Genomic DNA, 24567 nt, shown 5'->3' with positions numbered 1-24567 from the left:
ACATGTTCACCTGCGGCACTCTATCTGTCCTCACAACAGAGGTCCTCACAACAGAGGTCTTCACAACAGAGGTCCTCACAAAGTCATGAGAGAGGGTGAGGCGGGAGGCAGAGTGCTCCTACTTCCTGCCTGCCCTGCCCTGGGCCAGACCCCCCAGGAGCTGGAGCACAAACCACCAGACCTAAAATAACACCTCCCCGCTTTCCTGCCTGCCTCCTTCCTCCGCCTCTCCCCCCGCCTCTCCCCCCGCCAGAACAGGAGAGGGAGAGAGAGAGAACGGGAGAGAGGGGACGAGATACAGTAAGGGAGAGAGAGGGGAAAGCTGCGGCACATCGACTCGTCCCTAAACACCAGAGGAAGGTCCATGCGTCTCGCTCAGTGGAGGTTTATAAATACCTCCATCTCTACCGGAGGAGCCCGCCTACCACACACCGCCCCCTGCCAGCTCCATAGATGCTGAGAAGAACCAGGAAACACACAACACTGACACAAAAACAAACCCTTGCACGGCCACTTTACTTTACGTGCGTGTGTTCGGCTCCTGGGGCCTACCCATCCCAACGCAGTGAAGGCTTGTTTTCCCCCTCGAGCGAGAAGAAGCATCCTTCAGGCCGCTTACCAATGGGGGTTTCCCACCCTTGCAGAGCCTCTAGTTTAAAATGCAGTTCTAAATATTGACTGCCCAGACCTCCATAATGTGTCCTCTCTCCCTGGCTGCTGTGAAAATGTGTGAGCAGAAGCCTTAATCACAGGAATTATGTGCAAATGCTGCCAACGCACAGCGATACAATCCATTTTTAAGTTGAAGTATTCTTGCCAAGCCAGAAGAGAGGGCCCACTCTCTTCTGGAGAGTGAGCTTCCCACTAAGGGAAAGCCACGCTACAGAGCATGAAGCATTGAACATTTAAGAGGGCACAGTTAAAGCTGAATCTGCCCAGATTCCAAAGTTATTTCAGGAAAATGCAAAGAGAAACACTGGCTAATTACAGTATCACAGTGCTTTTGAAAAAATCACTATCAATCTTTCAACCTCGACTAGAGAGCCACAGATGAGTTACCTGGCTTTTACTCCAATTAGCATATAGGTAACTCTCCAGTCCCCCTCAACCCCCCCCCCCCCAACCCCCCCCCCCCCCCCCCCACACCCTCGCTCCCACACACAAGCCTGTTATTGTCCTCAAGCAGAGCTTCTTATTAACGGCTTAGTGTGTTGACAGTGCCTTCGCTGGCTCTTAATCTGCAGCCCTCATATCACCACACTGGTCTGACAACGACACTGCAAACCTCGGTCCAATTAGCATAATCATGCTAAAACACAAGTGCCGGGGACACCCTGGGGGATGGCGTGTGGGAAAAGATGCAGGATTACAGAGCAGTGGATGACAGACCACCAAATACACAATGGGACCCAAAGAAAGTGTAGGTAGATGTGTTTCTAACTTCACCCTTAAGTCTGTTTGGGTCCTTAGCACCATCCATGCACACTCGTCAAACCAGGCACAGCCATTCAAGAAACTGTTTCCACCTCTGTGTGAAAGGTGAACTTAAAATCCCCAGGGGTAACAACTTTAGCTCTTTTAACCACAATCCTTGTGGGGCCGTGGGATAATACTATCTCCAACTTTAAAATGTGTCACTGTACCACTCCAAATGATAAATCCTTGCCCCTCTGGCATTCGAAACACCAATTTCCTTCCATCCACAGCCCAATTTTAACTTAAAGCTTTTATCCTGCCCTCAATATGTCAAGAGAGTAACCTGCTCACAACGCTCTTCTGGTGTGGGAAGGGTGGCAGCACTGTTAAATGGAGAAATGAGGAAATATTTCATGTCGAGGTAATTCCCATTTCATCCCCTGCTTTCCTGATAGATGTGAATGCCAGAAAACCAGCTTTGATGTTTGTACAATTACACGGCATATGAATGAGGGGAATATCTCTTCGGCACATAAGCAAAATACCCGCTGGGTCAGATGACAGGGCTGCCTTGTAATGAACAACATCATTTGTGTAGGGAGACCAGCGCTCATCCACATCTCCTCATGCAGAGAGCTTCTGAACACGTACATCAGGAGAATCAGCAGGCAGGCGGAGATAGAAAGAGGGAGAGAAAGATGGAGATAGAGAGAGAGAGACAGAGAGAGGGAGATAGAGAGAGAGGGAGAAAGAGAGAGAGAGGGAGATGGAGAAAGAGAGAGAGAGGGAGATGGAGAGAAAGAGATGGATAAAGAGAGAGACAACAACATAAACACTGAGCTGGGCTGGCAGATATGAATTAAAATGAAAAGACACCATGACAGCCAAGTGGGCATTTCTTTCCCTTTTCCCCCATTCTAGGAAAACCTGTTATCTCCAATGTTTCATCTGAATGCAGTCCTACTTCATTGTCTTGATGCGAGCCATCCTAGAATGTGACTTACTGCAGGGCCCTGTGTTGGGGCCACAGCATGGATCACCACAGAGAGACTGCAGCACCAGCATCTGTGATGAAGTGAAGCCCAAACACATAGCTCATTCCTGCACCTGCAGACGTTCCTTCAATCTGCCCCGACTCTCAGAGGTTCTTATTACCCCGGCCTGCCTCTGCTCTCTTCATATCTCAGGTTGACACATACAACCACTAAAGGAGTAAAGGTACTTGGGCATTTTTCTCAGTCAACTGTGTGGAATTTTACCCCAATCAACTTTTCGGAGGGGCGCCCCGGTTCAAGGCGACCTATCTGAACGTAGAATTTACCAAAAGGCGAAGGCATTCATTCATCACATCTGATAAGTGGAATTGAACAGGGAGCTGGGGCCCAATGGGAGCAGCTGTAAAGGGGAGAGGAAGCTCTGCAGAGAGGACGACAGAGCCACTGGGTTTAGCCCAGAAATCCTTGGAAGAATATATATCACTATATCAGTATTAGTATCCAGTCCACTATTAGTATCCAGCACGCTCAAAGTATGTGTGTACTTCTTAGACCAACGGTTAGACCAAGCACTGGATGAATTGAGGTTGGGGTTATTAATTCCTATTATATAAAAAGCTCACCTGTATTCATTTATAGAGGTCATAAAAAAGAGATTGTGTGGAAATGTGTTTCCAACTCCAACACATGAATGAGAAGCATCGTTCTGCAGATGAGGCAGGTTCCACATCCCCTTAACAGGACAGAAGGATAGTTTGTTGTGAACGTCTTTATGCTATGCTAACATGGCTACGGCTAACATGGATATTAATGGTTGATAGCCCATGCATGCTGATCACTGAAAAGTCCTCTTTAAGGTTATGTAGAAACAATTTATATGATGACTAATCTGGAATTTGGAGGATTTAAGGTCCATTGACTTAGAGATCAGGATGCATTTATACAAAGCCTAATTGTGTGTAAATAAAGTCTCGAATGACACTGACGATCTTAAATGCCATGGTCAGAGACTTTTATCTGTAAAACACACACAGAAAAGAAATCGAACAGAGAAAAGATAAAGCAGCCTTGATCCCAATGATGGCAGCGATTCCTCAGATGAAGTACATTTTTTATTTTATGTATGTCTTTAAGTGTCCAGTACATGTGAATATTTACTGCATAATTAGCATGGAGGACCATAAATGTTGAAGCAAAGTGAAGATATGAATACTTAATTTACTGCTCTAATGAACAGGAAGTCCAAAATATATAAATATTTATGGAGTGATGAGATTTCACAGGGCATTAAATTAATGTACTAATTCAGTCCATTCTTATCAGCAAGCTGAATAAAATATCTTCCTCTCAGCATCCGAACGCTGGGTTTGAGACTGTGTCTTTAGTCCAAGAAAAATGTTAAGCGCCGGTGAGAGTGTGTGTCAAAACCGGATATCCTTATCTTAGAGGGCATGGCCTGCTTTTAGTGGAGGCCATTACCCAGATATCATACCCCCTCTGCACTCACACAAATGACAGATAATGACACTATTACTCCGTCCAGTCAGCACACATGTCAAAACATCCCAATCGAGCAGAGGAGAACCAGATTGATCTATAGTGGCAAAACAAACTCTCTTTACCTCCCCTCTCTCCCTCCCTACAGCCCCCTGCAGAGACCAAGGTGTGGGCCACACGTCAGGGTGACCAATCACCTCCCTCCCCCTGACCTCCCTCCCCCCTGACCTCCCTCCCCCCTGACCTCCCTCCCCCCTGATCTCCCTCCCCCCTCACCTCCCTCCCCCATCAGCTCCCTCCCCCCTGACCTCCCTCCCCCCTGATCTCCCCCCTCACCTCCCTCCCCCCTCACCTCCCTCCCCCATCAGCTCCCTCCCCCCTGACCTCCCTCCCCCCCTCACTTCCCTCCCCCCTGACCTCCCTCCCCCCTGACCTCCCTCCCCCATCACCTCCCTCCCTCCCCCCTCACCTCCCTCCCCCCTCACCTCCCTCCCCCCTCAGCTCCCTCCCCCCTCAGCTCCCTCCCCCCTCAGCTCCCTCTCACCTCCCTCCCCCCTCACCTCCCTCCCCCCTCACCTCCCTCCCCCCTCCCCTCCCTCCCTCCCCTCTGAAGACCGTGCCAAGGACCTCCATCCTGTCTGTCCGCTCCACCTACCTCCGGACGCAGCCCTCCGACCAACATGTCTGCATAGCGCTGATTGTCAGCTCTGAGTCTTTCTGAGCATCTCAGAGGGGGTTGTCCCTGCTCTCCGCAGCCTGTCTTTGCAAACCCCAATCCGGGAACAATAACAGCTTTGGTCACAGGCTGCTAAAACTCAGCTTGACAAAGCCTGGATGAGGAAGGAGCTCAGTGAGCTGTTACCAAACCGGATCCTGTTGATGCTAATTACACACAAACTCAATACAGTCCAGGCTGAATCTATCCTTCCACTTCCTGACATCTACACTTCAAAGCGACAGGAATGCAGTAATGTACAGTATTCAAGACGTCAAGCTTTTGAAGGTTTACATGGCTGCTGCGTTGGTCGATGAATATTCATAACTGGAAAAACTTTTACCACAAACTTCTGCTCACACCCCCACCGCCTTTTTTTCCAAAGATGGTAATCTTCCAAAAAATACTTGTCATAAACAAAGCTAGCGTGTCAAGCAGTACTATTCATCTCTTACGACGCCTATTTATAACCTGGGAGAAACATTCCTACCCTTCCAGAGCAAAATGATGTTTTGCAGAAATCTGTTTCTCAGCCTGCTCAGACAAAAATGGTTATGTTCACAGCAGAACATAAAATCAATCAGGTTTGTAATGGTCTACATGGAGAGCATGACAAACAGCCATTGCAGCGGATGGCTTTCTGTATATGCACTCGTAACAATGGTGACAGAGGCTTTTTCCATACTCACTGCAGCCTGAAAATGAGAAACATTCTGTAAATAAGATATTACTCTATGGACAAAAATATTCCCTTGGACAATTTGCTTTTAAAATGAGTGCCAATTATAAGTGGGCATCGGTCACCAGTGTACCAAAGCAACATCACATTTTACATTTAAATACGGGTTGAAATTCCTGGCAGATGAGAAATCTTTACTCTTTTTTTACTCTGGGGCAGTCAATATATCTATTTCACACTATTGCCCTCACAGGTATCTATTAGCATTAAGATAAACCTTCCTCCCTCAGTTGACTCAATCTACTCTGGAAATGGATGTATATGCAAACCCCCCAAAATAAGAATTACCTACAAAGTGTGATTCTGGCTATAATATCATATGCATGGGTGCATTATGACTAGAGGCGTAATATATATTTCACTTTATTCAGCAAGCGGTAAACAAGAGTTGGCAACACACAGCGCACCATGAATCCCTCGATGCCTCGTCTGTACCCTCCCGGCACAGCCCGTCCTCCCCGCCTGACTGGTGGCCCTGCTCCTATTGACCTCATATGAGCTATGAACCCTGAAGCCAGCTCTCGGGGTGAACCCCACGGTGACGTCAGATTAGCCTCCAGCGCTAGCCTCCAGCGCTAGCCTCCAGCGCTAGCCTCCAGCGCTAGCCTCCAGCGCTAGCCTCCAGCGCTAGCCTCCAGCGCCAGCCTCCAGCGCCAGCTTGCAGCGCCAGCCTCCAGCGCCAGCCTGCAGCGCCAGCCTGCAGCGCCAGCCTGCAGCGCCAGCCTGCAGCGCCAGCCTCCAGCGCCAGCCTGCAGCGCCAGCCTCCAGCGCCAGCCTCCAGCGCCAGCCTCCAGCGCCAGCCTCCAGCGCCAGCCTCCAGCGCCAGCCTCCAGCGCCAGCCTCCAGCGCCAGCCTCCAGCGCCAGCTTGCAGCGCCAGCCTCCAGCGCCAGCCTGCAGCGCCAGCCTGCAGCGCCAGCCTGCAGCGCCAGCCTGCAGCGCCAGCCTGCAGCGCCAGCCTCCAGCGCTAGCCTCCAGCGCTAGCCTCCAGCGCTAGCCTCCAGCGCCAGCTTGCAGCGCCAGCCTCCAGCGCCAGCATCCAGCGCCAGCCTCCAGCGCCAGCCTCCAGCGCCAGCCTCCAGCGCCAGCCTCCAGCGCCAGCCTCCAGCGCCAGCTTGCAGCGCCAGCCTCCAGCGCCAGCCTGCAGCGCCAGCCTGCAGCGCCAGCCTGCAGCGCCAGCCTGCAGCGCCAGCCTCCAGCGCCAGCCTCCAGCGCCAGCCTCCAGCGCCAGCCTCCAGCGCTAGACTCCAGCGCCAGCCTCCCTGTTCTGCCACTTCCTGTTCTGCCAGGAATAGTCCTTTATGATGGCTGAACATCCTGTTTACACAAGCAGCGCAGCCCGACCCTTGCAGGGAGAGGCCGCCATCTTGGGGTGATGATGGAGGCCGGCTTGAACACGACTCACATCCTGCTGCTGTCCCAGACTCCTCCCCATCAACCAGGGCTGAGGGTGCCTCAACACACACACACACTCTAACACACACACTCTCATACACACATCCTCACACACACACACTCTCTCACGCACAAAACTGAACGGCTTGACTCAGAGACTGTCTTCTGATGAGAATGGGGGGGTGGTGGAGTTGTATGATGAGTTATATGAATACTGTACATGTCTCAGTACAGTCATTTGTGAGACTCAGAGGGGCTTCACTGTACTGCTGTCCTGCCCGGTGAGTGGATCGTAGAGTGCGCATCTCTGGGCCGTGTACCAACTACAGTCCTGCACCGTGGCCGGTATCTGTGGTTCCCCGCAGGTAACCCGCTAAAATAGATTTTTTGGGGTTAGGGAAAAAATATTTCATCCCGCGAGGCGGCTTGCGGTTCAGAACTAATATATTGCGGGTCAGAAACGTTATTAAAATAAAAGGTTTCAGGATGTGTTTAATGTTACTTTAATTAATACTCAAGTACAAGGGCGTAGGTTTGGTTTGAACATTGTTTTTCTATTTGCTATCGATGCTCCAGCCTGTTGCTCAAAGCATGAGCAGAAAGCGCTTGTGCAAACACACACACAAGATACTGCATTACATCCAATAGTGCCACACAATTAATAAATCTTTAAGGGACATCAGAGGAATATTAGCCAACGTTTGGAGTCTAAACAAATTATATGAATCTATTCCTTTTTTTAACGGGTAAGGGAAAATCTGTCTTTATGTCGGTTGTCGATTTGGTCTCAGAATTGATGTTGCCTGCGTGGTTCGGTTACGGCTCCAAAGAACCAAACCGTGCAGGACTCTAGTAAGAACACACACCTGGTCAGGCCCCCTTGCCACACAGCAACATTAAAACCTGACGCAAATCCAAACAAAACAAACACGGCCTGTAGAGTCCGTACACGCAGTCAAGAGTCCTCGGGAACGTCGGTTAGGAGAGAAGTTGCGAGGAGACATTTGATTAGCGGCCTGCGCCTGGCTTCCTGCTGCGATCCAGAACAAAGAGGGTCTGAATGCGCCAGCGATGACGGGAGTCTTGGTATCGGAGCTCTCTAATTGGGGCCGCGGTAATCGCCCTCGTCTCTGCGGTCGAGCCGTGTCAACAGGCTCTTGGCTGTGGTGAGAGTGTGTGTGTGTGTGTGTGTGAGTTTATGTATGTGTGTGTGTGTGAGAGTGCCTGAGTGTGTGTGTGAGAGAGTGTGTGTATATGTGTGTGTGTGTGTGTGCATAAGTGTGTGTGTAAGTGTGAAATTGTGTGTGTGTGTGTCAGTGTGTTTTTGTGTGAGTGTGTGTGTGGTAACCGGGTAGTACAGAGCGTGTCAGTGCAGCCAGCCGTGGGCAGGAGGGACCTACACACACAGTACCGTCTCCATGAGAGAAAGGAAGAGAAGAGAGGTGAGGCTACAAGAGAAAAAGACAGAAAGTGAGAGAGAGAGAGAGAGAGAGAGAGAGAGAGAGAGAGAGAGAGAGAGAGAGAGAGAGAGAGAGAGGAAGGGGGAGAGGGAGAGAGCAAGGGAGGGAGTGAGGGTGTGAGGGGGAGATGGCGAGCAGGAGATAGGGAGAGAACCAGAGAACCCAACAATGAAAAAAAGAGAGTGACTTAGGTGCTACGGCAGGCCCGCCTGGGCCCTCAACACCGCAAGGGAGAGGAGGAGGAGAACATCTGAGTACCTCCTACATGGATGAGGGCTGATTAGACGAATGACTATAAGAGTATTCTGTTCCCAGACTGATGGGCTGCACTTCACTTCTCTACGAGGCCCACACAGTGAGCCTGCAGGCTGGCAGAGCTAAGAGGAGCCTTGTCAATGACTCAAAAGGTCAGCCGGCTATATGAGGAAAAGAGCAGGTATCGAACAGAAAACACCTCAAGCATCCATGTCCACACTTAGCTAGTAGTGGAGGGGTTAAGGACGAAAGCTCGCGGCTATATCCAATAATCCTATCAGAACTTTACTCAGGTACCACAGGTGAACTGTCTGTTCTGAGCACCGCTCAGGATCCTGTCTGTACGTAGGAAACGCAGGTGGAGGCAGACTCACAGTACGGACACGATGTCTCCACGCCGGACCTGGTAGTTCCTCACGCTCCAGCGGTTCAGTAGGACCACGTCAGACGCAGAAACTCCTTCAGGGTTCAGCGAGGGCTGTGGAAACACACACAATGAGACACAGCAAGACACACACACACACAAAGACACAGTCTCCTCCACAAGTCTCCTCCTGTCTCTGCTGGTCTCTCCTCTCCTCCTGTCTCTGCTGGTCTCTCCTCTCCTCCTGTCTCTGCTGGTCTCTCCTCTCCTCCTGTCTCGGCTGGTCTCTCCTCTCCTCCTGTCTCTGCTGGTCTCTCCTCTCCTCCTGTCTCTGCTGGTCTCTCCTCTCCTCCTGTCTCGGCTGGTCTCTCATCTCCTTCTGTCTCTGCTGGTCTCTCCTCTCCTCCTGTCTCTGCTGGTCTCTCCTCTCCTCCTGTCTCTGCTGGTCTCTCCTCTCCTCCTGTCTCTGCTGGTCTCTCCTCTCCTCCTGTCTCTGCTGGTCTCTCCTCTCCTCCTGTCTCTGCTGGTCTCTCCTCTCCTCCTGTCTCTGCTGGTCTCTCCTCTCCTCCTGTCTCGGCTGGTCTCTCCTCTCCTCCTGTCTCTGCTGGTCTCTCCTCTCCTCCTGTCTCTGCTGGTCTCTCCTCTCCTCCTGTCTCGGCTGGTCTCTCATCTCCTTCTGTCTCTGCTGGTCTCTCCTCTCCTCCTGTCTCTGCTGGTCTCTCCTCTCCTCCTGTCTCTGCTGGTCTCTCCTCTCCTCCTGTCTCTGCTGGTCTCTCCTCTCCTCCTGTCTCTGCTGGTCTCTCCTCTCCTCCTGTCTCTGCTGGTCTCTCCTCTCCTCCTGTCTCGGCTGGTCTCTCCACTCCTCCTGTCTCTGCTGGTCTCTCCTGACAGACACGACACCTTGCTTCCCCTCAGAGCAGCACCTTTAATCCCCTCACCGCTGCAGGGTTACTCACCCAATCTGAATGTCACATTACGGTTCACACGCATCAGCTGTCACAAAGGACAGTGTTACCGGGGAAACAGACGGAGCATCATCCGAGGACACGATACCCCACACGTTCAGACTGAGAGGAACAACGTACCCCACACGTTCAGACTGAGAGGAACAACGTACCCCACACGTTCAGACTGAGAGGAACAACGTACCCCACATGTTCAGACTGTGAGAGGAACAACGTACCCCACACTTTCAGACTGAGAGGAACAATGTACCCCACACTTTCAGACAGAGGAACAACGTACCCCACACATTCAGACAGAGAGGAACAACGTACCCCACACGTTAAGACTGTGAGAGGAACAATGTACCCCACACGTTCAGACTGTGAGAGGAACAATGTACCCCACACGTTCAGACTGTGAGAGGAACAACATACCCCACACGTTCAGACTGTGAGAGGAACAATGTACCCCACACGTTCAGACTGTGAGAGGAACAATGTACCCCACACGTTCAGACTGTGAGAGGAACAATGTACCCCACACGTTCAGACTGTGAGAGGAACAATGTACCCCACACTTTCAGACTGTGAGAGGAACAATGTACCCCACACGTTCAGACTGTGAGAGAAACAATGTATCCCACACTTTCAGACAGAGGAACAACGTACCCCACACACTCAGACAGAGAGGAACAACGTACCCCACACGTTCAGCCTGTGACAGGAAGGACGAGGGTGTAGCGAGGTGTGGATGCTGCACAGCAGCTGCTGCTGCTAGCCTCGCCTTTCAGAGACCGTGTCTCAAGTCTTCATGAGGCTTGTTCCTCTGCAGCAACAGTAACCACTCCGCTCTGAGGAAAACCTGTTTCCCCAACCGCCATAACTGCTATCATTTAGTTGTCTGTAAAATTCCAGGCCCCAAAATAATGTATTCTTGCAACTTAGTTTTGTGATACAATATCAAGTAACTAGTGTGTGACAAAGCCCACTCAAACCTGTGGGTGACATGACAGTAGCAGAATGATTCATTAAACAGGATGTGCGTGGCCCATTTCACGCTTGCCAGAGTAATTGACAGAATATCTCTTATCTGTCAGCCGAAAATAAATATCCCTACCAGTGCTGCCAGCCGTGGAATTTATCTTTTACAGCTGGGCACGTTATCATTTTCAGTTTCAGTCATATTTCTCCTCATACTAGAAGCTGCATTGTTTCTGAGTACTTTGCAAGCTTCGTAGCACAGCAGATTCATACAGTCTGAACAACAAAATCAGACACGAGAAAAGTTTGACAGAACAAGATTGTCCGAGCAACAGTTCAATCTTGTGTGGTGGCCCGGGGCAGGAGAACATGGGGTTTCAAAGTGCTTCCTGTTGGGAGTCTTGTAGAGGTAAATCGCTAGAAAATGTATTAACGCTCTGTAAGAGACTGAAGTAAAACACTCAGTAATACTAACATGCAAACAGCTTTGGGCATGTGACTCTATTGATTCACTAAGTACTGCTTAACGAGACATCAATAGCTACATTCTCCAGGCAAAACCATTTGCTGTGATGTATCCTTTTAACTGCACCATGAAATTGCATTTAAATACTTACAAGTCATCTGAAGTCACGAGGGGTTCGAGAGGTAAAGTGAAACAAAACGTTTTAACTCTCAGATCATGGAACAGTGTTTACCTCTGCCCTTCACTAAAGTCTACATCTATGTTTATAAAGGAAAGAGGAAGAACACACACACACACACACAAAAAAACTGAAAATGATACACGGAGACTGAGATTCTGGTTCAAACAGAATCCAACCCAGCAGTCCACTCAGCAGCGTGTTGGTGTTCCAAGGGTGAAGGCATCTAGTGGTCCATGCCTGCTAACAGCTCTATTGAAGCTGCATGACCATTAGCATCTCTCTGAAGGTTAGCGAACTTCTCAGAAGGCAATGTCATGTACTTTTTACCCTGCTCGGCTCTCAGATGCCTGGCAAGCCAGCCGGGTGGAAGGAATACCCTGCACTGGCCTGACCTTCCGGAGCAACAGAACTACCATGCGTATTCACGATGAACCTGTGAAACATGTTTTTTAATATTCATGGGCATAAAATATGGAGGAGCTGCCTATGCAGTAAAATGCTACGAAATCACTACGCACATGAAAGGTTTGAATTGCGGCATAGCGCATGTTTTCTTAATGAAGTCAAATACGTAAGCGCAAAGCAGACATGTTTATACATGACATCTAGGCCTACCCGGTAAGTACAATCAAATTCCAAAGCATTGTAAGGCTGCTTACATTCTGCAGGAGGACAGCAGCACATCTGTTCTCAAGTTTAAACAACAACAACAAGCTCGAAAGGAACATGTGTGAAAGCAGAGTGGTGTCTGGAGGAAGATGGATCTCACCTGCATGGACGCCCCCTCTACCCGGGCCACGTATGCCAAGCGGTCCAGGACAGTAACGGTGACAGGCACGGCCACGAAGAACCCGCTGACGAACGCCCGGAGATACTTGCGACTCGCCCGAGTGTGCTGGGCCATTTCCTGTTTCCAGAAGAACACAGACCAGCCAATCAGTGCTTCCATGTGACAAGCACAGGCCAGTGCAGGGTGAGTTCTTTAGGCACACCTCATCTAGGCTTACAGACAGTAGGTTTCATTATACATGGGTATTCCACTTTTTGAAATGAGCAAATCTTCCCCCTCCCACACAGACTTTTTACTAAGAAAATTATATTTAATGGCCGCATCCTCAGTTACAAGGCAGCTGTGATAGGTCTGCAGATATGAAAAACAAGACTTTACACAAGTCAAACTTTTCAGACTTCTGAACATTAGAGGAATATTCTAGAACATCATGCTGGACGATCACCTGCAGATCATAAACAAACACAAACATTTGAGAGAATTTTAAATGGGTCCATCAAAGATTTATGTGGTTTTCCCACCTGCCTGTTTTGGCCTGCTCACATCTTGAGACATCCCAGTGACTCAGTTTGCGATATGAAGCCAGTCAAACATTTCAAAACAGAAACTCCACCCAAAACAGAAGCACCACTCGAAACAGAAACACCACTCGAAACAGAAACACCACAGAAACACCACTCAAAAGGTTTCCCTTGCCATTTGTGCAGCTTGAGTCTGTTCAACATCTTATTTGGTCACGGTTCTCTCATGTTTGCTGAGTAAAATGGTTTCTTGTATTTTTCGGAAAACAAGACGCATTTTCTATAACCCGCACCCCAGCAGAATGGGAGCTTTGTGTTTGTAAATTGGATTTTAACCCGCACTGAAATATATGCAGCACTTGATACAGGAACAATGATACCAAGCAATGCACGAGTAGGCTATAGGCGATCTTACAGCATGCCGTAACACACTTTGGTTGTGGATAGTATGTCCATGCGTGGCAAATTCCATTATGTCTACAACATTCTTTTAGATATAGTATAAGTTTAGCTATCTAGCAAATCCTGATGATAGCCTACCAAGGTTGAATTAGCCAATGTCGTTAGAGCTAGCGATGCTAGCTAATGTTGGTTTGCTAGCTGTATATAACATTTCACTGGGTCTTGCAGCTGTTTGATTTACTGAAATTATCATGAAATGTTATGTTCTACGAGCCATTTGCCTACTTTAGCAAGTCACTGTAGTTCCAAGCCCTGATAGTGTAACTGAGACGACAGAGTAAATAATTGCTCTTTCAATTCCTCTTTCAATAAGCCATCGTGCCACCTGCCAGTGTTGAGCATTAAATTTGCTGCACGGTCTGTAGAGATCTTGGAACAATGCCACTTTTTGGTTCTAAAACCGGGCTATACGCCGCTTCGAAATATAAGCCATACAACCACAAGAAAACTGTAAAATCGGAGTACAAGCCGCTGTTTTATTTCCGAAAAATACGGTAGTAGCGTAAGCCACAAGGGGGTCTGCAACCTCATTTACATTTAATTGTATTGCCTGAACTTTAAGTTATTAAGTATGATTATAATATAAAACAGTAGTGGAGAGGGCTCAGGAGAGCATGAGCCAGCGTGTCCAGGACAGAACTGCCTAGCCAATTAGAATCAACCTGCTGTTGTTCACTTCCTGCTCCTGGTTTGAGTCAGCCTGATGTAATGCAACTCATTTAGAAGCCAAGCACAGAACAGGTGGAGTCAACTCGCATCCAGATGTGCACCGTGCCCCAACACATACACACACACACACACACACAACGCTACAGCATCCTAATCAAAGGAACACTTTCCACATCCGTGTATATTTTACGTCTTATTAAACACAGTAATCTCTTTTCCAAACCCAACCATAGGGTATTGTAAGACATCAGTTACCATGTGCTGGAGGGAGAGAACTCCCGCACTGGAGCAGAAAATCCATTCTAGCATAACAATCCATCCTGGCAGGAACATCCTGTCATTCCTTCATCTGTCCCTGTACAACCAGAGGAAAACTGCTGAATGACATTAGGCGTTGGGAGAACTATGGGGGTGACTTACAAGAGCAGCCCACATCTTCTGCATTAAAAAAACATACAGTACGGTCAAGACTCGTGGACTTCGCTGAATTTCATTTAGTCTGTTGCTAAGACTTAGGCCCAAACACACATGTCTTCTCAGAGGTGAAGACCTATGTCAGTATCGATCCAATGACCCACTTTAGCTTGAGGTTGGGGTGTACACAATACAATATATTTAGCTTGAGGTAACTCATAATATGCTACATGAACTCCTTAAGACAAATAAAGGTCAGAAATGTGTGTGCATAGTACTGTCTACACCTGTGTGGGTGGGTGTGTGTGGGTGTGTGTGCGTTAGACAATCAACTCTACCAACTATGTTTTATGTTTGCTACCACTGGTCTGAAACATCTTCTTTTGTAAAGCTGCCAAGAAAGGTTGCAGTATTATCTGTATCAATAGCACACTGTGCGCCTTAGCTTGACATTGTTTACAGCAATGTGACAACTGCACTCAAGCACATTAAAGTGCGCTCTACTGAGAGAAAAAAAAGCCTTTATCAAGGCTGCAGAAAAGGCATTAATACTGTCGACATGGTGACAAATGAGGTAGTGCTCTCTTTGAGCATTTGTATTCGTGCCAGTGTTCAAGTGTGCTGAAGCTGACTCTGTAACAAGCTCTGGCAACACACTAGACAGCTTATCATAACCAAGCATTTATCTGGCATTCCATTCTACTGAGCTACCCAAACATGGGGCATTTAGCTGAGTAAGATGCTTGATAACATATTGGTTAACTAGAAAATGGGAACATCTGCCTAACTGAAGATCAGACCTGGATCACATCAGTATTTGTCTAGGCTACTTGACAGAATCCCGAACAGGTTACAATTGGACTCAGGTCTTGAGCAATGCCATTAGGTCCTATGACCTTATCTCCCAAGGGCTATTTCGATAAAATTGGATTCTCTGGCCATTGGGTGCCATAACGCCAAATGAGAAGTGTTCACATCGGAGAACATTCCAGAACGATAAATCCTCGAGGGATGATGTATGGAGGCAGGAGGGGATTCTGATTAAGGCCAGCCGTGGCTAGATTTCCCCAAACTCTCCAGTTCTGCCTCCACAGCAGTTCTGAGCTTTGGAGGAAAGCACTCAGAGCCACAGAAAACCCATGAACCAGGGACAGAGGGAGAGATAAATATTGAAGCTTAAGAGATCCTGAGCTATGGCATCAAAAAGAACAAAGGAGAAAGTAAAGTGACCTAAAACTGTCCATTCATCACGGCAGGTACAATCCCAAATAACACAATATTAAGTATTTGAACAAAAAGGACTCTAATAAATAGAAGTTAAGTGTCCTCTGGTTGGTTTCCTTCTGTCAAGCTTGTAAATCCCTGGTGAGTAATAGGCTGAAATAGTCATTCATCATAAAAGTTGAAAAGTTGCTATGAACAAATAAAACTGGCAACATTTCACCGAAGGCCTAAATAAAGTGCACAGGGAGTGGACCTCGGCCGACGTCCAAACGGCAGACGGTTTTTATAATGAACCGAGCACCAACGGACAGGAAGCCCGTTCTGCCAGGCGCCAGATGCCCGCCTGCTCTCTAATCTCTGCCCACGCTGCTCCAGGAGACATGGGCTCAGGGCACAGCTTGTAACAGACCGGGACAGAGACAGACGTCCATTTCTTCTCCGCTCCACTCTGTTGCAGCTCCGATTACTTTGTCAGGGGAACAGACGGGGGGGACACAGAGCAGGGTGGGCCAGCCACAAGGACGCTTTGAGGATGTGAGCCACTGAGCATCCTTCAAGGTCCTTTCGGTTCACCAGTCAAATGGCGCTCAACACTTTTGAACGGTGTGGCCTGGTTCAGAGGTCAAAACAGACCAAGCTGCATCCAAAAGCTACAGGAGGACAGAACATCAATGTGGCTCCCTGCATGTTGAAAAACGCTATCTTCCCTCGCTAACAAATACAGAACCACAGCTCTAATGAGAGAATCCCATTGTCAATATGAAAGAGCCCTTTCTTTCCACTAGAGAGCCGAAAGACGGCACGGAATGCCGGCAGCAGATTGATTTTTCCTGATGAGCGCTTAGTTAAAGAAGAGTCCTCCGCAGATGGAGAAGCGGCACCTCACTAGCTCCGTCTGTGACTACGGCAGGCAGAGCCACGCGGCCAGCCCACGCGTGAAATGGTGCATGGAGGATCCTTACAAACGGCTGAAACACGTCTACATTCTCCCATCTACATCCATCTCCTTTGTGAGGAGACGCTCTAATAACCAATTTTAGCATATGGGTAGTGTAACGTTTAATGGGAGTTTGCGTTAGGTTGCAGCCTACAGTTAGGTCCATAAGTATTTGGACATTGACACAATTTTCATCATTTTGGCTCTGTATACCACCACAATGGATTTGAAATGAAACAATCAAGATGTGCTTTAAGTGCAGACTTTCAGCATTAATTTCAGGGTATTTACATCCAAATCAGGTGAACGGTGTAGGAATTACAATACATTTTATATGTGCCCCCCCCCCTTTTTAAGGGACCAAAAGTAATTGGACAATTGGCTGCCCAGCTGTTCCATGGCCAGGTGTATGTTATTCCCTCATAAAGGGAGTTCGTTATTTCATTGACAAGGAGCAGATAAAAGGTCTAGAGTTCATTTCAAGTATGGTATTTGTGTTTGGAATCTGTTGCTGTCAACTCTCAATATGAAGTCCAAAGAGCTGTCACCATCAGTGAAGCAAGCCATCGTTAGGCTGAAAAATCAAAACAAACTTATCAGAGAGATAGCAAAAACATTAGGTGTGGCCAAATCAACTGTTTGGTACATTCTTAAAAAGAAAGAACGCACTGGTGAGCTCAGCAACACCAAAAGACCCGGAAGACCACGGAAAACAACTGTGGTGGATGACAGAAGAATTCTTTCCCTGGTGAAGAAAAACCCCTTCACAACAGTTGGCCAGATCAAGAACACTCTCCAGGAGGTAGGCGTATCTGTGTCAAAGTCAACGATTAAGAGAAGACTTCACCAGAGTAAATACAGAGGGTTCACCACAAGATGTAAACCATTGGTGAGTCTCAAAAACAGGAAGACCAGATTAGAGTTTGCCAAAAAACATCTAAAAGAGCCTGTACAGTTCTGGAACAACATCCTATGGACAGATGAGACCAAGATCAACTTGTACCAGAATGATGGGAAGAGAAGAGTATGGAGAAGGGAAGGAACTGCTCATGATCCAAAGCATACCACCTCATCAGTGAAGCATGGTGGAGGTAGTGTTATGGCGTGGGCATGTATGGCTGCCAATGGAACTGGTTCCCTTGTATTTATCGATGATGTGAGTTCCCTTGTATTTATCGATGATGTGACTGCTGACAAAAGCAGTAGGATGAATTCTGAAGTGTTTCGGGCAATATTATCTGCTCAGATTCAGCCAAATGCTTCAGAACTCATAGGACGGCGCTTCACAGTGCAGATGGACAATGACCCGAAGCATACTGCGAAAGCAACCAAAGAGTTTTTTAAGGCAAAGAAGTGGAATGTTCTGCAATGGCCAAGTCAATCACCTGACCTAAATCCAATTGAGCATGCATTTCACTTGCTAAAGACAAAACTGAAGGGAAAATGCCCCAAGAACAAGCAGGAACTGAAGACAGTTGCAGTAGAGGCCTGGCAGAGCATCACCAGGGACGAAACCCAGCGTCTGGTGATGTCTATGGGTTCCAGACTTCAGGCTGTCATTGACTGCAAAGGATTTGCAACCAAGTATTAAAAGTGACAATTAGATTTATGATTATGTTAGTTTGTCCAATTATTTTTGGTCCCTTAAAAAGGGGGGGGCCACATATAAAATGTGTTGTAATTCCTACACCGTTCACCTGATTTGGATGTGTTTGGATTTGTTTCATTTCAAATCCATTGTGGTGGTATAGAGCCAAAATGATGAAAATTGTGTCAATGTCCAAATACTTATGGACCTAACTGTATATAAAGTCGTACACTTAGTAATCCCCTTACCCTAATCACTGAATATGTATTCATCTTCAGACACTGTAGGGAGTGGTGTGTTGCAGCTAAGGTGATTATTGGAGTGGTGTCAGTTTTTGACTGTAAGCTCACAGGCTTCAGGCCTACTGCCCAGGCACACAAATGGGATTTGTCTCTGAAGCAGAACATCAGACTCAGGTCTTAAAGTCACTGCGCTGGGAACAGCATTACAACAAACCCCTACTTCAGATGACCTTGGGTATTCACTGGGAAAGTTGGAGGTCTGAGCAACAATGTAATCAACGAGGATGGCATCAGAACTTTAAAGACACAATCAATGCGATAGCGAACTGTTACATAGAGTGGATCAATAAATACAAGGATGAATTATCCCTGGAGAAGACGTTATTTTATGTACAGTGTTGTAGAATGGTGTGACTGAGTAGGAGAGGAGACACAGGGATGTTACTGCGTTAACTAAGACATTGCAAATCGTCGCTCTGCTTTATTTTAAATCGTTATATTTGTTAGGACTACAAAGCAGGGTTGTCATGGAACTCCAACTCACAATCCTGTCAACTACTGTATCATTATGCTGAGTAGTAATATGGTATTTAGGCAAATTACAACAAACCTTTTGTCATATTTTTGTAATATAAAAACGTGATTCCACTCCAAAGGTTGTATGTATGTAAAACATATGGTAGACCTATAATTTATTTTTTTAACAAAAATAGACCGCTTTTCTCTAAACAAGCATATTCCTGTGTGTGTACTATATGACTAGACATTGGGGAGACAGGGCTTGGTTGGCAACAGGGGTTGGGTGGCACACAGTATTTTTTGGTCCTTTTGAAAGTCACAGAAACAAAATTGTTACATCAAAATGTTTGCTTTCTGGACCTGCACTCGTCTACTATGTTAGAACATCTGAATGTCACAAACTTTTTTGGGTGAGGGTAACATTTCACTTTTATAGTATCAAAAGTAAAAAAAAGTGGTCTGTGGACTAAATGTATTATAAAATCAGGGAGTCAGGTGGCTGAGCGGTGAGGGAATCGGACTAGTAATCCGAAGGTTGCCAGTTCGATTCCCGGCCGTGCCAACTGACGTTGTGTCCTTGGGCAAGGCACTTCACCCTACTTGCCTCGGGGGAATGTCCCTGTACTTACTGTAAGTCGCTCTGGATAAGAGCGTCTGCTAAATAACTAAATGTAAATGTAAAATGGTGTCAGATAAAGATATTGGAAATGTGTTACGTGTAGTTAATAGACACAGGAATCAGCTACATGTTCATTTAAAATGTGAAAGTCTGTAATAAGTGATGGTAGCTGGCTAACATCATTTCATCACAAAGTTGGGTTAAATTTGAGTGGGGTTGGTTGGCACAGTGATTTTGAAGATATATTCATTTAATTAAAGAAGTGGTAAGACGTATTATACGTGTGATGGGGGAGGGGAGCTACTAGGAGGGCTACTGTTAGGCTCCTGTTGTGGTTACTGTCCCTTTAAATGTTGTCTAATAAGAACATTGTTGTCAACATTCCGGTCTTGATTCTTGTTGCCTAATCCTGAGGATTAGGGATAGGGTTAAAATATACATTCCTTCTAATGAATTGCATAAAACATGTTATTAAATTATTAATTGCTTAAAATATACTATTAAATGTTCAAATAGTTTCTAGTGGTTGCTTCATTTCGTGTAACTGTAACCCTTGTGTTATCTTCGGGTCATTCTGACCCATCAGTCATTGTGACCCACCGTCGTATTGGGACAACTTTACCGCATACAAAAACAAAGTGAAGCATTTTCTTTTAACCGTTGGGCTGTCTGAGACCCCCCACATTGCAAAGGTTAAAAGAAAATTATTTTTATTTGTTTTTGTATTGGGTAAAATTGGGTAAATACAACGATGGTTCGTTATGAACCTTTGGGTCATGTGACCCAAAGGCAGCACATTGTGCCAACCAACCCCTTATTGTGAGCCAACGGTCGCAAATCAACACATTTTAGAACATATTTGTTTACATTTAAATATATTTAATTATAGCTTAGACCATAACGTTTCATTTTCTGCTGGTTATAATAGTCTTAACATAAATGATGTCAGAGAAAGATGGCAGACAGAGAAAAGTGTGCTAACCAACCCGGGTCTCCCCTACTCTTCAATACATCCCCTTAACACCATTATGTTCCAAGAATTCAGGTGTTTGCACTGCGTGTATATTTGTGTTGGAGTTGTTAAAAGACACATTCGTGTGGCTCAGTCAGAACTGGACTTACACTGGATGAGAGAAATGTGCAAATCATGAGCAATCCTTTCGATTTGCTTTCAACACTAGCCAACTAAAGTTTCTTAATCAGGGAAGGCAAACTGTACCCTCAAACGGTTTTCACCCCTCACTCACACACCCACCCACTTAGCTGGCTACTTTGTTTTGGAGTTACACGTGTATTGAGTAGTAACGCTAACAGTATCAGCACAAGGATGTCGTAAGGTTTAAAGGGACAACTTATAAAATATCTGGCATTTGGAATATACTAACATAAACTTTTACACAAGGACAACCACTCGTGACCTTCTCATTACTTTTACTGCACCAAATACATCACGCGAGCTAGCCGGCTAGCTAGCTAGATAGCTAATGTAATCATGTGCACAAGTTGCTAGCTATTGTGAACAAACAGAAAGGACGTTCTACAGTCGTTTCTTCCTTACAAGAACGGCTATTATACTGCCAACCACTACACCATAACATTCCTGTTTAGAGATGTTCTTCGGTCTTAAACTACAACAGCCCACGCTGATTTCACCTACCAGAGATGTTATTTCCGTGCTCGTGCTTCTCTCGGTCACTCAAAGGGCGCCTGGTCGGTCCAGGGTCCTAAAGAGTAAAGGGTTACTTTTGCTGTTGGATGTTTGGTGCTGACCATGGTGCTGACGGCCGCCGAAAGTCCACGACTTTACCCAAGGTTGGGTATACTTTTAGATCCATTGTTCTCAAATTATAAACAGGAATCTTTTTTTGTTTGTTTACTTTGCAGAAATACATGAATGAATCCTTACTTTTAAAAGTAACTAAAGTCAACATCATTCTACACACAAAAAAAGAAAATAGTTAAAAGTCAACCAAAGCGGAAGTGCTTAAGTTTCAGGGTGATATTCTTTGGGTTTTAATAGAACAGATTAAAAAGCAGGGGCCATATCATTCTTATCTAATGTGTGAAGGAACATCCTGTTCTCTCAGCTGAATGTCTCGTGGCCAAGGAACAGAAATCTTGTACTGGCAACAGTATCTCCTCATTCGTCTGCTTAGAGCAATGGAAATACAAAGGGAGTAAATTATTACTCACACAGCACTTTCATGGTGACTCCTACAACCAGTTAGGGAGAGAAATTGAGCCTCACAGCCATGTACATGGTAATGGAGGTCTTGTGTTAAGAAATACCTTCTTAGCAGAGAGGGAAAAGGGGTGATAATAAAATCATTTAATGAAGTGCTAGAGTAAATGTGTAAATCAATGACTAAGGCAGGTCACTTTTTTCCAGACAGTTACGGATTTAAACACTGATTCTGGAGAAAATGTTCAGCTGTGGAATCTATAAGTTCCGCGAGCAAGGTTTTGACATGGCCTTGGGGCGGAAGGACTGAGGATGGATGAAGGAGGAAGCTGTAGGATTTGTTGACAGAACTTGGCGGGATTTCACTGCTTACCTTTGATCCTGCCGGGCTAGCTTCTGGCTGGACATCCTATCAGCGCGGAGATGCCAAATAGCAAGGCCAATATAGGCGTATAGGAATGAATGAGCTTTGTTATATACTAATGTTGCCGCGTCAAATCGGTAAACAACAGCAACAGCTACGCAAAAAAAAGAAAAGAAAATCATTTACTGCATATGCATGTTGTCAGAAATTCCCCTGATGAATGTCCAGCACAATCGGAAAACATAACAAAGCGTTAAACCCGGGGTGCAAACCTTGTAAACCGCCTCATCTTCCATTTTCCCTTTTGCCAGAAGAATTTAGAGGTCAGTTTGAGGGAGAAAATAAATGACAGTATTTGAGTTACATGCCTTAAGGACACTTCGGAGACGCACCAACTTCTTACAGAGTTTTTAAATGTGTTTAATGGTCTCATTGCATACTATGTGGGGCATGGCTGCTTCTGGCTCCATATCCCTGCAATGCAACTGGGAAGGCTCGAGTCGGATTGAATAAAATAAAAAAGTGGGGGTTGGGTGTGGTTTGTGCTTACAGTAGCTGCAAGAAAGAGAAGGGTCGTAATGGCTCGTGGGAGTGGGTTCCTAACGGGCACAGGTGTTACCTGTTGGCTAAGCATCCTCTCCCTGTCGATATAGTGTACTGACATTCGGTGTTGTACCGAAATCGGTGACCTATTGAAAACTGTGACCAGGGGTCGCTGTTCTAATGGCTTACCATATCAGCAAATGGTCGAGGCCTAACACTTACCCTAACCCTAACAACATTCGAACATTAGAAGCCCGGATACCCCTGGTCGCAGTTTTCGATTGGCCACCGATTTCGGCACAAAACCGGACCGATAGCGCTCGATACCGATAGCGCCGGGAAAGTGAGCGGAGTAGTTCAAAAAGTTACATTGATTCATGTTTTGGAAGCGTGTGTGGTCAAGAAAGACGTTTAGGGAAAAGATCGGGTTGAGACTTTTCACTGTTACAAAACGTAAAGAGGATCAGACCAGACATTTTTGTTATCGATGATCTTCGTTGTCATGACAGCCCTCAGTCTGCACTCCTTAGGTGAGGAGCAGCTGAAGAGGTCCGGAGGCTGTAGGGTCAAAGAACAAAGACACCGGGATTGCTATGTATGCGCATGTCCTCATTAAATGAACACTTTACCATTAGTCTCACTATTATGACGGATTACTTTGGTAAGCATCTGCAGGTGTTTTTAGAATGGGGAGATAGAGAGAGGAAGAAAGACTGAGAAAAATAGGATGGGTGGAGAAAGAAAGATAGCCTATCAAACAGATTAATCTAATCTGTGATTTATAAATATACAAGGCGTGCTGTGTTTTCCATCCTCTAACAAATAAAAAGAACAGATTTGCTTGTGCAATGAGAGAAAGATAGCAAACAAGATTTAAGATTGTCCTTCACAAGCCTGCATGACATCAAGCTTAAGGAGGACTTAAACATCAAAGACTTCAACAAATAGAATAATATTTGTAAGCTTTTCGCACTTCTTGGAATAATAGAAAGCTGTTATCTCAGAGCATCGAGATTGGTTTATTATGATCTTGTTGGAATTAACATAATTGGAGTACGTATTTGCAAAGAATATCCTAACCACGATGTCCGTTTTAATGGACAGAATAAACGGCAGCAGAGCCTTCTTTGAAAATATACGCCATTGATTTAGCACACACACTAATGAACAGATGTTTCAGTTAACAAAGAGCAATAGCTTGTACCGTGACAGGGAAGGGGTGTCGAGCTGTGCGGTATAAAACACAACATGTTTGCCTGAGAAACAAATCACTCATTGAGGACAACCGACAGCATCATAGCAACACGCACATGAAAAAGACACGACTTCACTCATAACAAATGACTTTGTGTTTTTCTATTAGGGGCTTAGGAAAAGCAAAAATGTTCAAAGCTCAACCAGACCGTAACCCTGTAGCATCTCAATGGCAATTTGGTCTACAGTCCCAAGTCATAACAACCTTCTGACGTTTATTAAGCGTTGCTGCTTCAACACTGATACAACGTTGATGAGACACAACCAATAGTAGAGTTCCGTACAGAGACGCATGCCAACGTTTTGACACACGCTCTGCTCTGCGGGCCACAGTAGGGGCTTACCCCGCGTGCAACTGAGTTCTCGTAGAAGGAGTTCGCTGGTTTGGCTAGAAGCTGACAGTTTAGTGACCTGCGCGGGTGGTTCTGCCCACATAATGACATATTTTCAGGCTCCTGATTCTAAATGCTAGAAACAGGTGCTGGGTAGGCAGTTGCTATGCAACAATCGGGTGCCAGCCAGGTGGGCTACGGCAGAGAGAAGCCGGCACGCGTAGATGGTTATTATACACCTCGGAACACTGGGATTCTTGGAAAGGCTGAACCACAGTAAGAGCTAGCTACACTGAATATACAGGTGGCGCCCAGACCAGTCTGTTATAAGAAAGACAGGCAGAATAGTATGAACGTCACACTCAATGATTTCACAATGTGAGATCTATGGGACACAGTCAGTTTTGCTAATAGTACAATCTATCTATATCTGAGAACCATTTGGTATGAACATGCTGCATTGATTTAAATGCAAGACTTTAAAACATAAAGGGGAAAATG

General features: G+C 46.3%; 1 protein-coding gene across 2 annotated transcripts in view; it reads right to left on the bottom strand.

Moving 5' to 3' along the window:
* Positions 1 to 21099, bottom strand: part of immp2l (inner mitochondrial membrane peptidase subunit 2) — a 72599-nt gene extending 51500 nt beyond the window's left edge. For both annotated transcript variants that reach the window (XM_067234699.1, XM_067234698.1), the window contains exons 1-3: positions 21049 to 21099; positions 12176 to 12313; positions 8845 to 8948 (exon numbers count right to left, since the gene is read on the bottom strand). In XM_067234699.1, the coding sequence (XP_067090800.1) occupies positions 8845 to 8948; positions 12176 to 12310 (239 nt within the window). In that variant the 5' untranslated portion in view covers positions 12311 to 12313; positions 21049 to 21099. The remainder of the gene's footprint in view (positions 1 to 8844; positions 8949 to 12175; positions 12314 to 21048) is intronic.
* Between the last annotated feature and the right edge of the window lie 3468 nt (positions 21100 to 24567).

The sequence above is a fragment of the Osmerus mordax genome, chromosome 4 (genome assembly GCF_038355195.1).
Source record: "Osmerus mordax isolate fOsmMor3 chromosome 4, fOsmMor3.pri, whole genome shotgun sequence".
NCBI lineage: Eukaryota > Metazoa > Chordata > Actinopteri > Osmeriformes > Osmeridae > Osmerus > Osmerus mordax.
This window is presented reverse-complemented; position numbering and strand designations above follow the sequence as displayed.